Consider the following 16,684-nt stretch of genomic DNA (forward strand, 5'->3'; position numbering starts at 1 on the left):
AGAGTAATTGCACATCCTTGAAACTGGGATGATCTTTCTTCTCCTTGTGTTTTCTTTTCCCCAAATACCATTCTCCTCACATAAATGAGTTACACTCATTGTAATCAAGGTAGTTTTGCACCGGTGGAATAAACATTTTTTAGAATGGTAGAAGAAAGATTTATTGAGCCTGCTCTGAATCATAAAAATGCTTAGCTCGTTTTCCTTCAAGAAATGTCAGACTGCATAAATTTGTTCTGAAAACAGCATTTTCTCTATTATATACAAACTGTGATCCGACTTTAGAATGGTGAACAGGAGCCACTTGATCTTGGTGTCCCTATATCTAATCTGGATGGTCAGAGGGTTGTTCTAGATGAAAAAGAGCCAACAAAGGGTAGAGGTAAGTTGGTATAAGTGCTTTTATTTATCATGTCAAATCAGTTTCTAGAACCCTGACTGTGGTTAGTTGCTTTTGTTAATGCAAAGATGAGGTATATGTGATTAGATTTGGACATGTCACATGTAGCATATATTCAATTTAGCTAAAAATGAATGCATTTTTTAAGATTGAACATTAAATGCATCTGTTGGTACCAAGTATCTTACCATTTTGCAAGAAATTTTGCAGTAGCAGTGCTTAAGTATTTTACTTGCATACAGCCATAGACTCACATGCATGTTTAGGGACACAATGCCTAATAATAATAATAATAAAATGCCAAGTAACTTCTGTGAATTTGGCAATTATTTAATAAGAAATATTTTGTATAAGTAAAACAGATGCAGTTTGTGCAGCAGCTATATATCCTGCTGAGATAACCTGCTTCTTTAACATGAGAAAGTAGTAAAGTCTACATCTCCAGTTTTAAGTGATGATTTCTAGAGATAATACTAAAAAGAACACAATATCTGATTTCCTTGGACAAAATAATTTGAAAAATAGAAGGTGAGCAACTGAACAGCTGGCAGTCTTCTGGCGTGATTAGTATGCTCATTAAATTAACTACGTTAATGTAAGCAATCTTAAAAGTAAAGGTTTGGTTTCATTAGGAGACCTTTATATAGATAAAGAAGATTTAGTTTTAAAAGCAAAATTAGATGTGGGTAATTTTAATTGACTTGGATCAAAGATCATTTTGAGGAAACTAGGGGAGTAAAAGTGGAGGTATTTATGGAGTAGAATCAGATTTGCCATTTTTCTAGGAAACAGAACAAATTGTCATTTTGAAAAGAATGTATCAATCTATATATCAATACCATCACAGATAATTAGTTTAAGGATTACAAGTAAAACTGTAATCCTATTTCCAAACAACTCCTATTAAAGCAGAAATCATAGAGGATCATTTAGATCACTCAGTCCTCAGTTAGTGTATTTGTTGTAGGCAGATGTAATTTGAAGCAGCCATTTGTTAAGTTAGAGGTATAGAAGGAGAGGACAGGGCAATGTGTAGAAACCAGCTGATGTATGACACAGGTTGGAAAAAATTGAACATGACCTTTAAATGGTCTTCTCTCCTGATTTTTTTTTTTTCTTGTTAAAATTCTAAATTTGAGAATTGGAAATCGAATTATTATCTGAGATCTTAAAAGGTGTTTGTTTTAAGTCATCTGAAAAAACAGGACAACTCAAATGAAGCTTCATAATCTTTATACTGGCTAGTATTAAGAAAATTTGAAGGTGAGAGGGGGCTTTTGGTAGGTTTTGACTGAAAAAGTGGCAGGGATATCAGCTGTGCTCACTATTTTCTGAGTACATACTTGAGAAATTGTAAAGCAAAACATTGTTTTGTTCATCATTGTTGCTTAAATATTACTTTTTTCTAAAAATTATCAATTTGCAGTTATAGAAGATATGTTTATGTTCAGTCTTTACAGATAAACAAAAAGGTGCATCAGTAAAGCAGTATGCAACTGTAACTACTTCAAGAATGCAAGTATGTACTGTAAGTCTTCTGCAATGATTTTTGTCCCTCACATCATCTTTGTTTCCTTTTGGAATTCAGTACTAAAGGCTGAATTCATCCATGGTTCTGAATCATCCAAGTTATGTAACTAGATTGAGTATAGCTATAATTCATCTGATAGCCTTTCACTGACAACAGTATTTATTTGTGAGAACTTTGTCTTCATGATGAATCAAATGTCTTTCACTGTGTTGTATTTGTTGTTTCATGTCTCTTTGGCTTATCTATAAATTCAAAGGCACATTCTGTAATTTGAATTCTTCAGAGTAAAGAATATTGTATTTGTTTACACACTTTTGGGAACCACTATGGCAAGTATTCTATGCAATAACTAAGATTAAACTAAAACGTTTATTGTTAGAGAAATGTGTTTTCAAAATAACTTTTTTATTCACTTAGGCCATGTTATGTACACAACGATACAGCCTAAATATAAGTAGTACCTTAACTTTCCTTCTAATGCAGGGAGAGGGAAGAACTCTAGGAAAGTCTAATTCTATCAAAATGAAAGGCGAAAACGGAAAAAATGCTAGGGAAGGCCGGCTGGCAAAGAGAGAAGACACTATTGCAAAGATTGGAAAAAAAAAATGTCAGAAAATAAATTTGGATGAAGCAGAGGGTATGTGAACCTTATAGTTTACGTATTAACGTAAGTAGTCTTAGAAAAACGAGAATTTTGTATATGTGTAGGAAAAGGTACCATGATTTTAATACTGCATTGTGAATATCATAGTCATGAATCTTATATCTTTGTTTGATGCTGTGTTTGAATTGTAAAGTTTTTGAAGCTTGAAGGTAAATTTTTAAGAATACCTAAACATAAATGTAGGTCCCTCTTGGGATTTTTGGAAGTGAAAGCTACCTAATTCTGAGAAAAAAAGGGAATTAGTCACTCAGTTGCAGTTTAGTATCCCATTTGATACCCTTTGAAAGCCATGTAGAAGCCTGGCTTTTCTGTTCATCTTTACATAAATGTCTTGAACTCATTAAAAGGTGTTCTGCACAATGGTGTAGAACCTAGTTTACTCAGGTCAGAATTTTTGCATATTTCCTGCTAAAGTCTGCAACAATCAGGACAGTACAGTCTGATGACTTTGGAGGAGCTGTGATGGGCAAGAGTAAAAGATTAGTTCATGTTCAGTATCTGTTCCGGAAAGGTGGTTAAAAGTAGAAATAATCAAAGACATGATTGGTAATCTTATATATTCTGATTTCTGTTTTTACTTTCAGTTACATCTTAATAGTTTTGGTGATATCACTGTTAAAGAACTCATAAGGGAATTTATTTTCTTCTAGAAAGATGTCCAGGGGAGAAAGGAATAAAACCAGTATAGTAGTAGTAATCTTGCCACAGAAATCTCTGCCCTGTGTCATTAACTGAAGCAGTTACCTGTCTTATTAGCCCTACACGTTTGTTCCTATTTTCCAAAGTAGAAAAAACATCAGAGGACATGTTTTACACAGATTAAAATTTACTTCTGATATTACCTAATATGCGTATCCAAAATCTGGTTATGCACAGTTGTACAGTAAATTAATGTTGCTCTGTGAATATATGTCCACTGACTGGAATGAAAAAAAATGCTGTGACTAACACTTTTATTGCAAAATAGATGTTTGTTAATATAAATGTTTTTACAAAATATTAGTGCATTTTAAATTATTTTCTGTTGCTTACTCTTTTGTTTACTTGTTTTCCATATTTTAATATTTTCATTTTTCTTCCTAGGGCTGAGTAAAACATTAACATAATTTGAAAACTTCAGAATTCGAGGCTTTCACATTTTATTTTGAATTGTGTGAAATTTGTCCAAGTTTGGAAAATACGTACCAAATGTTGTAGACCGTTTTTTAAAGAAAAAACAAACAAACAACTGTTCTATGAAGTTTGACATTTCAGAAAGGAACATTTGTGTATGACACATATTAGAAATGTTGCATGTTTTAATATGCATCCCGCCATTTTGCAAAACTTTGGCAATAAGAAGCATTTCGAAGCTTTCATCATGGCTATGTTCAGATTTTATGGCATCTAACAAAGCATGTTAAAAAGTCATTTTTACAAATGCATTGCAAAGTCTGCCAAATGTGAATAGAGGTTTATGAATAAAGTCATAAAAGTGCAAGTGTATGACTTCGTATTATGCTATGTTAAATCTGATACTAGCATTCTGTGCTTGATTTTGTAATGGCTTTTGCTTCAAACAGTATTTATAACCTGGATTGAAAGTATTGATTTTAATTTATCTGTTGGAGATGGCCTTTTTAAGCATCTTTAATATTCTGTAGTTTCAGTGCTCTCTTCTTGAAAAATTTGGACATGCAGAGACCCTATATTGAGAATGAAATATTTTTATATTTATATGTTTTGTACCGAAGAGTTTATTGTTGTGATGCCTCTTTTTTTTGAGGAGGTATATTTTTGGCTTGATAAGTTTCTTGTTGCCAAGTTTTGAGACTTTCTAGAACAGTGGTGATTTACTATGAGTATTATTTATATATAGAAACACATTAAACCATTGGGCATCATCAAGGACATGATCAGAAAATCACTCCTAATTGTGTTAAAAACTGTAGAAAACTGCCCCATCACTTTTAGTAATGGCTTCTTTGATGATTATTGACTGCCTATATACTAATGCTGATTCATTGCCATGCAAAGTAAAATGGGGTTACTTAAATAATCATCTGATCATGCCCTGCGATGATAATATCCTGGATTAAAACTAAGCCATTAATTGAATTTAAACTGTGATAAAGTATTATTCAACTGAGAGGAATTCAGTTTAACAAGACAGTTTGCAACACTTTGAATCTTCAAACTTTCAAATGGCATGGCTATTTTTGAGTTAAGTTGGGTAAAACCCATCCAGAACATAAAAACGTGCACCCATTGTCAGTAAGAATAGAGCCTTGTTTTGTATAAAAAAAATTAAAATTCCTCTGTGTGTGTACAGATTTATTAACTGCATAAAATAGAAGATGTGTTCAAGGCTCAGTGAGCTGCAGCTGTTCTAAACTGCAAACCTCTTACAATAGCAATCCCGATGGTCTTAATTATAGTGATGCTAGTGAACATTGCTGCAATTGAAAAAGTTCCTAATTAACATGGGATCTTAGTTCAAGGCAGCATTGAAAGAATTGAAGATCTTCATGGAAAATAAATGTGCTGAAAATTTACATTGTAATGGCATTGCACTTTCTGACAAAACTTGTCAATTTTGGGTTTTTCCCCAATAGAATTTTTTGAACTCATATCCAAAGCTCAAAGTAACAGAGCAGATGACCAACGTGGGCTGCTAAGGAAAGAAGACCTTATTCTTCCAGACTTTCTTCGTTTACCATCCACTGGACCAGAACCATCCTCATCTACTCCTTCAGGCCCTAAAGGCCTCAGCAAGAGAGTATCAAAAAATGATGGCAAGGATGGATGTACGTCCCCAAGTGGAAAACAGGAGTCCATACAAAACTTTAATGAAAATTCAGTTAAGAAAATGGGTTACTCAGAAAATAAGCATAAATCTGCTTTGACAGCACTCCACAGTCAGAAGACTTTCAGTGTTCCTTTTAATACTGCATTGCCTCCAATTCCTTATGCACAGGAAAACAATGCAGCAATATGGAAAAGGCAGTCAAGAGAATTACAAGCTGAAGGCATACAGATGGTAGATGATGACAATGTGGCAGACTTGACTCTTGTGGCTGAAGGAGATATTAGTAGCCCTAACAGCACTTTGCTACCACCGCCACCACCAACCCCACCATCAGACATCAGTAAACTCACAGAAGCCAACTATTCACCCCCAACTCCTTTTGCAGGTAATCAGGAAAAATCTGGATATCAAAGATCCAATTCAGGTATTTCTAGATTTTAATAGTCTTTCCTTTCATGTAAAACTACTTTTTCCTTGGCACTGTTAATCGGTATTTGGCACCCATTAAAATGAGCAAAAATTCTCTCTGCACCTTAATTTTTTTACAAAAAAAAAAAAAAAAAAATTCATTGCCTTAGTCTGTGCAAACTGTAATATTTCTGCTTGCCTTCAATGATGTATGTTTGTTTGGATTTGGCATGTGGCCAAACATGGACACATGCAGAGAAACCTTTAAAATACATCCATATGCTTTAATTATCTCATTCTTTACCCTAGGAGTACAAAACAGGATATCAGCATTTTGAGCTGCATAACACTGTTGCGTTCCAGATTTTCTGATTCATTTGTCATAATGAGATACATGATTAGGGTTTGGAAGTCTAAGTGCTTTAGCAGGAACCCTAATTATGTGTCCAAAATTGCAGTACTGTTTATGATTAAAATTTGAAATGGGTAAACCTTAATTCAAAAAATATTTCTCTAACAAATTAGGCATTTGGGACTGAAAAAAACTAGGTTTTTTTAACCCATACTTTGCTACACAGAGAAATTCTATCACACTTTCTCCCAGAATATTTACATGTGAAATAGCTCTTTCTATTAGATAATTTTAAAGGAAATACGTAACTTTTTAGGTTGTAAGTTTCACGGTCTAGCAATATCACAGAGCAATATTAGCCCAAGGCTGAAGTATGAAATTTCTTTATAAACACGGATTCCAGTAATAATTGCTATTACCAGAAAAAAGAATTTGAAGACGATGGGTGACATTGTGACATTGACATTTTACAGTCATTGAACTGTATGTTTTAATGTAAAATATAAAAAAAGGTATCAATGTGCTACATTTATTTTTGATGTTTCACACACATATGGTGCCATAATTTGTATGATCGCATTTCTTTGTGATGTGGGAATATACATTTTAATTATTTATCTTTTTACACAGAGTATTTGATACTGTTCTTTATCTGTATGGCTGATGATTTGTAAATACTTCTCTGGCTGTTGAATGCTTATAAATGGCAATGCAAATTATTTCATCCTCTTGGTATTTTAAAAACAAATTCCTCTATTAGTAATATTCGAGAAATGTTCCTTAAGCACTACCACTTAATTTCTGAAACTGAGTATTGAACAGACTTGTAACCAGTGCCTACAAATAACAAAACCACAAAATGTACTTCAGACATATTGATGTGTGTATGCATAGATTTGTGTTGGTGTCTTTCTGATAATATGACAAGTGTAAAACATAGGTAACAATTTGCATATTTTTCAGTGAGAACTGTTAAAAAAACACTTAACATTTGCACTTAAAAAAAACCAAACTTCTTGAATTTACAATATTTTAATGCATGCCATACATTTCTGTGTAACCACTGAACTGTAGCTTTCCCTTTTCCCACTCTCTACTTTTTACTTTGTAGAAATCTTTGTGTAGTTTTCACATGTATTTTGTATCTTTGTTCTCTCAGGAGTAATAAATTCTAGACCTAGCTACACAAACTGGTTTTAAGCTTTGATTTTCTTCATTATATGAAAACAGTTCTTTTAGGCCTGGATTGAGAATTTTGATTGAAATTATCTTCTAAAACCAAACAGATTAATAAATAAAAAACAGCAATTACCATGAGACAAAGCTGACAATTTGTATTTATTAACCATTTAGATATCAAAGGGCAAATGCTGTCTTGAGATGCTGATGGCTCACATGTCAATGCTATGGATTTCACATGTGTAGCTGAAGGCAGATAAGACAGGAGATATCTTTCAAATGAGCCATAGCAGGAACTCCTGAAAGGAGAGGTTTTTCTGTCTTTGGGGTCTTGGGCTAAACTTCACATTCATTACTGTCCTTCTTGTTTTAAACTAAAACAATTCTTCCCTGGTCTTTAAGAAATGATTTGGTGATCTGGGTTGGCTTGATGTGGAGTAACCAGTATAACAACCTCTCTGCTTGGTAGTCTTGGGTAAGATATGGAGGGCTGGATGGGTGCAGGAAACCACACTGCCTTTGTCATTCTAAGAGATGGGGCCTACATAACAGTACTGTGAAGCCTAATTAAAAAAACAACCAACAAAAAAACTCTCTAAATGCTCCCAAAAATATAATAAACTGCAGAGTTTTATGGTGCTGTTACCTAGGTCTCCTTGTTTCCTGAGGGCTGAAAATGTAGTTTTTCCAAAAGTCACTGTGTTCCCATGTAGTTGTGGACCTCCAGAAAGAAAATGAAGCATTGAAAGGCCTCTAGTGGTTCCTCTTGTAAAATTATTTAGACTTCACCACAGCAAGTAACTAATATCCTACACATTGAATTATTTTAATTTTTTAACAGATTGTAATCTTCATGTATTCCAACTGGCTGTTACAATCCGAGCTATTATTTTATATTTTGATTGTGAGGAAAAACCAGCCACTGCTCATAGACGTTGCCCAAATTTACAAAAATAACAGGCTTTCTAAGATTTAAGCAAATTACAAAGATTTATTTTAGGGAAAGGAGACAATAATGCTACCTTTAAAAGGAAAAACAAGTTTACAAGAGGAGAGAATTTGCACAAATTAGTCATGTTCATGTATTCCAACTGGCCTACTCTACTTTCACTGGTGATTGTGTTTTATTTTTCTGTCACACTCACCTATGAGAGATATTGAAGTATCAAACAGAATAATTTTGCAAAACTAAAATCTTAAGTTTCTCTTAGCTTTGTGATAAGCCACATTTTATTGCTTTTGGTTTCTCTTTTTTTGAGGAACAACAAAAATCTAAAAAAAGAAAAAAAAAAAACAACAAAAGAACAAAAGAACACCTTTCTTTGCCAAGACCTTATTGCATACAATAACTTGAGTCCACACTCTCAGTACACTACTATTTTATGGGAACTGTATTCTATACAAGAATGGTGATTTTATGGAAAAAGTGTGGGCTGAAGTTAAAACTTTTATTTTCATGATTTCATGGAGTTTGCATGGAAGGAAGTACTATGCAGTGATGTACAGTAATTATAAAAAATACTGCTGGAAACTATCTCTAGTCAATCATTGATATAATGACTAAATATATAAGGAATAATGACTAAATCATCAGTAATGATTGCTTTTTTAAGTGCGTTAATGGTTCTCCATTCATAATCTCCTATCAATTGGAAATACATTTCTGATTGGTTTATTGAATTAAATCCTTGGTATAAAAAGAATTGCAGCAACTACATAATCTAAAGTGGTTTCTGATCTTGGTTTCAAATTAGTATGAAGTCAGATAAAGTGTGTGCACTGTGCTTTGGGCTTCTGTACGTTGGGTTTATGTGAACTGGAGGGCTGAGGTTGGTGTAGTCACTCTCTGCAGGGAGAAGTTCTCTAAACAGAGGCTGGTGTGACAAAGCCAGGCCAATGTCCATCCCTGAAATGGGTAACTCTTGAAGTTCTTTTAATTTGAAAATCTAGAAAGCAAAATATGGATAATGGAAAACAGCAAAGTGAGGTTTGCATCTCAGAGCTTTTGAGAACAAGTTTTCAAATACATCTTAAAGAAGTAAAAAGTGTTCTATAGTAATATTTAGCTATGAAATCAGTTTGGAAGACAAGGATCATTACTGATTCTAGCTGTGTTACTCATCAAGAAGAAAATGTCTTTATTTTCTTACTAAGACTACTAGTTTCTGGCAAGTTTCCCACTTTGAAAATCAGGGGTTTCTGTAATTTGGGCAGTAATTCTGTAATGCACTCATTTCATGGCTCTACATAAAATTGTGGTGGGTACCCATCTGGGGAAAGAATAACTTAATGATTGGATGGTGTAATTGGCTTGAATTGATGTGGTTTTTTTTGAAAGTGTTAAAATACTGATTTAGTCTCTTTGGGTTTTTTTAAATTGCATGATTTTGTCTAGGTACTTCAAATGTTGTCCAGTGCTTCCCAGGGAGTTGGGCATGTTCATTACCCAAGTGAAAAATTGCTGTCACAGGAGAGGAGTCTTTCAAACCTTTAGTCCCCTCAAAAGCTGTGAATGTCAGACAGGAGGCCATACACTGGATTACTTTATTCAGGGACAATACACTGGGAGCCTGGGAGCTGTTTGCTGAGCTTTGGGTTGTTGCCTTTCCTACAAAGTAGGTGGACATTTGGTCTTAGTCGTAGCCTTTAGTCTTGGGCTTTTTCAGGGAGTACCATTCCATCCTTAGGTTGGACAATTTGCAGAAATCCAGAATGAAGATGCACAGACTGTGGATTTTATTCCATCAAATACCTCTTCCTTTTGCTATTAAAAAAAAAATAAAATCCCTTTTTTGAATTCAGGATGAGAAATGTTCGTATAATGAAATGAAATTTACAGTAAATGGAATTATTGCTTATGAAGTAAGAAGATATTTTTTGAGTATATATATGTAGACTGGATCCAACAATTCAGTAGAATAAAGAGTTACTCAAAACTCCCTTTTAATAGGTATATAATGGTTAAGATAGGGAAAAGTATGGTGGACTCTTTGGAATTCCACTTTAGTAATAGTATGTCTATGGAAATTAAAAGGTGAATTTAGACTATCTAAGAAGTTAACAATTTCTTTGGTAAATATTGTGTTATTTCTGAGGTACATGAGCAATTATATCCTATAAATAAACTTGCTTCCTTTCTTTTTAGAAAGATTTTTTTCAGAAAAGGTATAGTTAGTACCAGTGCTGGGATTTTTTTAATAGATAAATTATAAAGAAATAAAATGAAATTTCTTCATTTTATTATGAAGACATAAAATGCAGGGTGGACTCTCAGAGCTTGGGGCTGGCTGTTGTTTGAAAAGACAAAAAAACACAAACAAACAAACAAAAAACCAAAGAAAAATTCCAACAGCTCTCTCTTACTATTCACAGAGAGGGCACAGTACACTGCAACCAAGTAACAGAAATCAGATAATATCAGCTGTTTTCTGTGACTTTCACTTTTTGGCTACTAAACTTTTCAGTTATTAGAGTAATGAATTTCAAGTGCAATAAACTTTGAGATAATTAGGCACATTAAATCCAATAATGCATATATCTTAAAAATTAAAAATAAACCTTATTTTTAAAATAAATTGCATCATATTTCATGTAATTAATATTTTACATAATCTCTTAATTCATGTGCCATATTTTAGAGAAAATCCAGCTGTGTTTCCTATGTAAATCAACCACGTAAACAAAAATGATAAATTCAATGTAAGAAAAGGAAAAGTTTATGACTAAAAGATGTAAAGATAATGTAAATCATTACTTTTAACAAAGGCTGTTGTCCTGCAGTTAATTATATCCTTGCTTGCTCTGTGTAATTTCATAGAAGATAATTGGATTCTGGATCGATATAAAGAAGTACTTCTGGGGAGCAAATAATACTAAGGTCAGAATCAGTTAATCCTCTTTTAATCAAAGCATGATTAAATGGAAGAATTACATGAAGTACATGACTGAGATCAATAATAAACAAAGGAGAAAGGAGTGTTGTGTTAAGAGGAGACAACTGGGGAGTAAGGAAGGCCTTGGGGGAATAAGGATTTGAAATGTAAGCTTGTTTCAGTCAAACAGCAAGATACACATTTTAGAGGGAATTACACATTTTATCACTGACTAGGTAAAATATCTCCATGACATCTAAGTGAACATCACTGCAGAAGTGACCATTGCAAAGCTCCTTTTTCTATAGTCTCATGTAAAAAAAAGCTGCTCTTTCACCTTAGGACAGATTGCTGTATGGAATCTGAGATGAAACCAGGATCTGTCCCATCTCCTGCAATAAAGACCACACCAGTCGATGATTTGGGGACTGACAGTGCCTGATTGCATTTGGGGGTAGCATATGCCTGTAAATAACCAGTTCCAGGAGCTGTTCATGAAAACTTTGGTGATTTCTTTTCACAACAGTCATAAGTATTATGAAATATTTCAAACAGGTTCTTGTCTGGTTTAGGTCAGCACAAATGAGGGCTCTTTGTTTTAATTTAATATCTGGTCCTCTCTGTTACCCAAGTCAAATGCCTGATCAATAGTACATAAATCACAGAGTAACCTTGTAAACTTTCAGTAGAACTGGGAGCCATTGTTACATAAATGATTTTGACAAGAATAGTTGGATTTTAGCAAATCAGGCATGCTAAGTGAAATGCTGAATCTGCATGGAGGAGGTCTGTCTACATGGAAATGGTGTTGGGAAAATTATGGAATAGAATTCAATGTTCCGTCATACTAAAATTCCCTAAGTATGGACTTGCAAATACAAAGTTTAAATGGAAAGTTAGTAAGCATCTACTTGACTCTATTAAAAAAAGGTAAATCTGGTGTGAATGGGACTAGATTGAGTACTGATCACATATAAAGGTGCTAAATTTCAGGTCAGAGGCAAATTATGGTCCAACAAATGAATCATAACTAAAATTGGCACACTGAAAATAAATAAATCTAATAATTATAGCATACAAACAGTATAAACATAAACCAAATCAAATTATCATAAAAAGATAAATAGTGGCAAAGGAAATCAGTGATCAGCTAAAATTGATTGATTTTTAAGCTTTTGAAAAATGCAGACTGGTGGACTTAGCCTTCTAAGTGGTCATTTAGTTGCCTGTACGTAAAATAGCAGATCTCCAGTTTAAAGACAGCAGAAGATGTGCATCATCCTATCTTTAAAGCAGCTGGAATGTATTAATGGGATCAGATGCATGAGAAAATTCCCTTAGAGCTGCATGGAGTGCTTATCAGGGGAGCTGAAGATTCCCAATAGCCATGATTATGTTACTCCAGTCTATCTGGAAATTAGCCTTTACAACTACTGCTCTAAGAACTAGCTTCCTTAACCTTTTGAAGTTATGTAGGATATCCTACAGGTTAGATTCAGGAAAATGTAGTATCATTCCTGACATCAAGCAAGGCGAAGCAGTCCATTGAGGTTTTCATCACAGCACAAGAGAATGTGAAGAGAAATTTTATCTGTGAAAACTTTCTGCACTGTAGATGATGCCCCGTGTAGCTCAGTGTGCTCAGGTATTTGTCACTCAAAAATATAACATGAGGAGGCCAGTGTCAAAGTGATTTAGGCATCATTTAAGCCTCTTTATAAAGCTCCACTGTACATGCTTATCTTGAGTCTATTTTAAAATATATGCATTACATTTATACACAAGCTGGTTTTGTTAATCTCTCCTATTATTTGTGCTAAATAGCCATGCTTCATAAATGCTTTGTTTTTAAAAATGACAAAAAAAGCACATTAAAATAATTTTTCAGTGTAGTTCTACTCTTGAAATCATCTTCCTGCTTGTTGTAGATGAGCCAAGGTCTTTTCTACCCTGCCGGGAAAAGAGAATTATTTTCCCAGTATCATCCCTTAGTAATTCCATATTCTTTTGAACCAGACCACCTTCATTACTGTCCTGTCTTTCTTAGTAATTTATTACGTGTTTCAGAAGAATTGCTCATGAGAAGGGCATTCATAGAAAAAAATGCCCACGGTGCAGATTTATTCCTCTTCATGTGGACTTAGGTCTTGTGGAGCCCGAGAGGTAACATTGACCTTATTTTTGCTTTGTTCCTATTAGACAACTTGAAAGCCCAGTTCCCCTGGGTGGTGACTCAGTGAAACCAGAATTCCAAGGCCAAATGGCATTTCTTAGACTTACTGTAGAAGGTCTTGGCAACCAAATAAACACAGCAGTACAAGCACCTTCCATGGCAGTGCTCAGCAGGAGTTCCCAGCACTTCAATCTGTTGAGTGCTGCATCTTTTGAGTGTGGAAAGAGTTTCAGCTTAGTGTAAGGCAACAGTGATGACACAGAACCATCAAAGGTCTTTCTTCACATTACATTTATTTAGTAGAAGGATTTATTCTCGGTACTGGGACATCTGACTGACTCATGCTCTGGCAATGCAAACAATTTAGTGTAATTTATCGTTAGTATGGCTTTTTTAAAATAAGGAGCTCTTTTAAATTAATGTTAAAGGAGAGACAGAGATCTTCCTCAAAGGGCATGGAATAGTAGATTAAAAAGATAAAGAGTACAATTCAGTAGATTCGTGCAAGATAAACATTTTAGAAGAGAAGAATAGCATTTTACAGCACAGCCATGCAAACAGCAGTTAAAATTAAGCCAATGTTCTGCTGCAATAGGAACATGTAAACATGAAGTGTAATACAGTCTCATTAAACATTAGCTGTAATTTAGTAGGCTGGAGTCATGCAGGACTAACAGGGCTGAGAAAACTTTCTCCTCTGCTATTGCTCAGCTGATTTGTTTGGAGTTTGAACTAATTCCTCTGGATGTGAAAAAAGGCAAGCACTGATATGGAATATCCACGTTATTAATGTGGGACTGCACTGTAGATAAAGCACTAAGCCCTTGAGAAGACCCTGGAGTGATTTGACTGAAAAAGTATGAAATTGGGTTTTTTCTTTTCATTTGCAGTTTTCCTTTCCTCATATCATTTTTTTTTATTATTATGATTATGCATCGAAACTTATTTTTCTTGCAAAAAGCACCATATACTTCACATTATGTAAGAAACACAAAGAAAAGATATCAAAGACAGCTACTGGATTTAACCACACCAGTCTCATGGGGTTTGTGTGGCTAAATGTGCTACTCAGACACTTGTATGTGCTGCAGCAAAAGGTTTAAGAATTATTGGACATTATGTTGGACAAAATTGTTATATTTAAAAAGACCAACTCTATACATGGAAAAGTGAAGTTAAATGTCAAATGAAAGCCCTTACTCTGGTCTGCCCTGGTGCCTTGAAATGTTTTCTTTTTTTTTTCTTGGTCTAATAAAACCAGTTCTCTCTCCCTGCAAATTTTGCCCCTTTTTATAATATTATAGAATAGCAATGGGGACACCTCAACTACAGTCATGTCAATAACCATGGTGCGAATGATGATATTTACTCATTCTTCATCCTTCTGTTTTTGCTGCCTGGCAAAGTAGCTTCCTCTTCATTTGCTTTAACAAATGGTTGGCAATTTTGAGGGTCACACCAAAGCCCAAACCAGCTTTTAGTGATTTTAAGGCTTTCATCTAGGATTAATTTGGGGTAGTAGTGACTTTGTATGAGTAGCTCTAGAGAACAGGCCCATGTCCTGGTTTGGGCTGGGCTAGAAGTAACAATTGTGATTGTGGAAGTGCTGTACCAAAAAGAAACTTCAAAACTAAATATAACTCACGTTTTTCCTGAATGGCCCTGCAGCAGATTTAAGTTATTTCTTCTAATCCTATAAGGCCTGGCCCATAAGTGGTTGGGTGCTGTTCAGGACATTGAACTGTGACTTCAAATCATTCTTTCCAAATGGAAGTAATCTCTAGCCAAGTAAAAATAATATCTCAGCAGGGTATTGGAGGGCAGTTCAAATGAAGGAACATCTCCTGCCCCAGTGGAAGTTCTGTTTTCTCCTCCATCACCTTTGGGTATGCTGATGTGAGAGTTTTTGCTCTAGAGGTGTTTTAATTCATGCTAAGTACCTGGTTTTAATGAAGTCTTTTTGAAAACTAAAAAAATGCTAAGTTAACATAGCTGCATATTAACAGTTTACGTTACTCTTTAAGATCTGCTTAGTTACCTACTTGGCACATTGCTGAGTCTTCTTGTTAGAGCAGAGGAATATCCCAACTGACTTTCTACCATCAGGACCTCAGAGGAGGTTGCAATATTGAAAACTGCTGCAACAAGAAGGTACATAACTCTCCTGCTTTTTGTTTTTAATTGTCCTGTTAGGTGCAAACCTCAGAAAGAAAAAAGATTCCCAAGGGACTTCAGGAAACTCTTGTGAGCAAACCTCTCAGAAAGTGAAGACCAGCAGAAACTTGAATCCTCCTGGTGTGAGAGAGAACCCTGGTAGGGAGCTCCCTGTGAACAGGATAATTGATGTGGATGGAGTCAAACTGGAAAACACTGGCACACGGTCCTGTGATGATTCTGAAGGGAACCTCAGCTTTGAAGGTTACATCTCTGAACTGAGATCTTGTCAAGGAAGGATGAGGACTGGAGTTTATAGGACGTCAGACCTTCCATCTCTGATTTCTGTCAAGAGTGAGAAGAATAAGGGCACTGAGAATCAGTATAAAGCTACTTTTGTTTAAATCTCTGCTTTTAATTGAGAGTTTTGGTATTTTTGGTTGGCATCAGAAGCAATGGAGATATGCCTTAGAGACATGTTTCTGCAAGTTGTTTTCAGTACCCGTTTTCTTCAATGAGTCTTCCAGACTGTCTCTTCTGTTATGAGTTAGGACCTGTAGAATGAAAAAAAAAAAAAAATTTCAACAAAAGTATTGAGCTTTTGTTTTTTTATCTTACCATTTCTGTATAATATTCTCTGGGATGATTCCATTGCACAATGTAATTGTTTCCACCCCTGCCCTTCTTGTCTTTAATAAAGACAAACTCACTTTAAATTCCCCTATTCAAACTTTTATTTAAGATAATTTCACCTTAATCTTCTAGAGTTTTTTCCTGGTCTGCAGCATTCCCTGTGTGACCATAGACTTTTTGAAGTGGAAGTAAAATCAGTTACTGATGTAAAAAGGTTAGGATTATTTTCTTACTATCTTCCTGTCTCATAACATTTTGGGAAGAGGTCCAGGTGGAATTCAGTCTTGTCTAATGCATTGCCTGCATGGATTTATGCAATAAGACTGTTGTTATACAAGCAGTAAGAAGCAAAGAAAGAAAGCTGTGAATTTCCTGTGCTGGAAATCCTAGCTGTCTTGTAGTCAACACTGGTGATGTTTCCCTACCAGAAATGGATATACTAAATGCATAGTGGTGGGAGGATCATCCAGGTCCCTCCTCATCACTGCTCTTGGTGTCTTTTAGCTTTGGGGGTGGATGGATTTCCTTAC

At 34.7% G+C, this 16,684-nt stretch overlaps 1 protein-coding gene across 8 annotated transcripts in view; it reads left to right on the top strand.

Annotated features, from left to right (window-relative positions):
• The window catches only part of RGS12 (regulator of G protein signaling 12), an 80,441-nt gene extending 64,204 nt beyond the window's left edge, over nucleotides 1-16,237 (top strand). For 3 of the 8 annotated variants that reach the window (XM_071753380.1, XM_071753379.1, XM_071753386.1), the window contains 5 exons: nucleotides 286-382; nucleotides 1,852-1,928; nucleotides 2,415-2,568; nucleotides 5,190-5,807; nucleotides 15,561-16,237. In XM_071753380.1, the coding sequence (XP_071609481.1) occupies nucleotides 286-382; nucleotides 1,852-1,928; nucleotides 2,415-2,568; nucleotides 5,190-5,807; nucleotides 15,561-15,925 (1,311 nt within the window). In that variant the 3' untranslated portion in view covers nucleotides 15,926-16,237. Of the gene's footprint in view, nucleotides 1-285; nucleotides 383-1,851; nucleotides 1,929-2,414; nucleotides 2,569-3,678; nucleotides 7,334-15,560 lie in introns of those variants that run through there. The other 5 variants (XM_071753381.1, XM_071753382.1, XM_071753384.1 and 2 more) reach the window with 5 other exon arrangements.
• The last annotated feature ends 447 nt before the right edge of the window (nucleotides 16,238-16,684 follow it).

This window comes from Heliangelus exortis, chromosome 10 (genome assembly GCF_036169615.1).
Source record: "Heliangelus exortis chromosome 10, bHelExo1.hap1, whole genome shotgun sequence".
In the NCBI taxonomy this organism is placed as follows: domain Eukaryota; kingdom Metazoa; phylum Chordata; class Aves; order Apodiformes; family Trochilidae; genus Heliangelus; species Heliangelus exortis.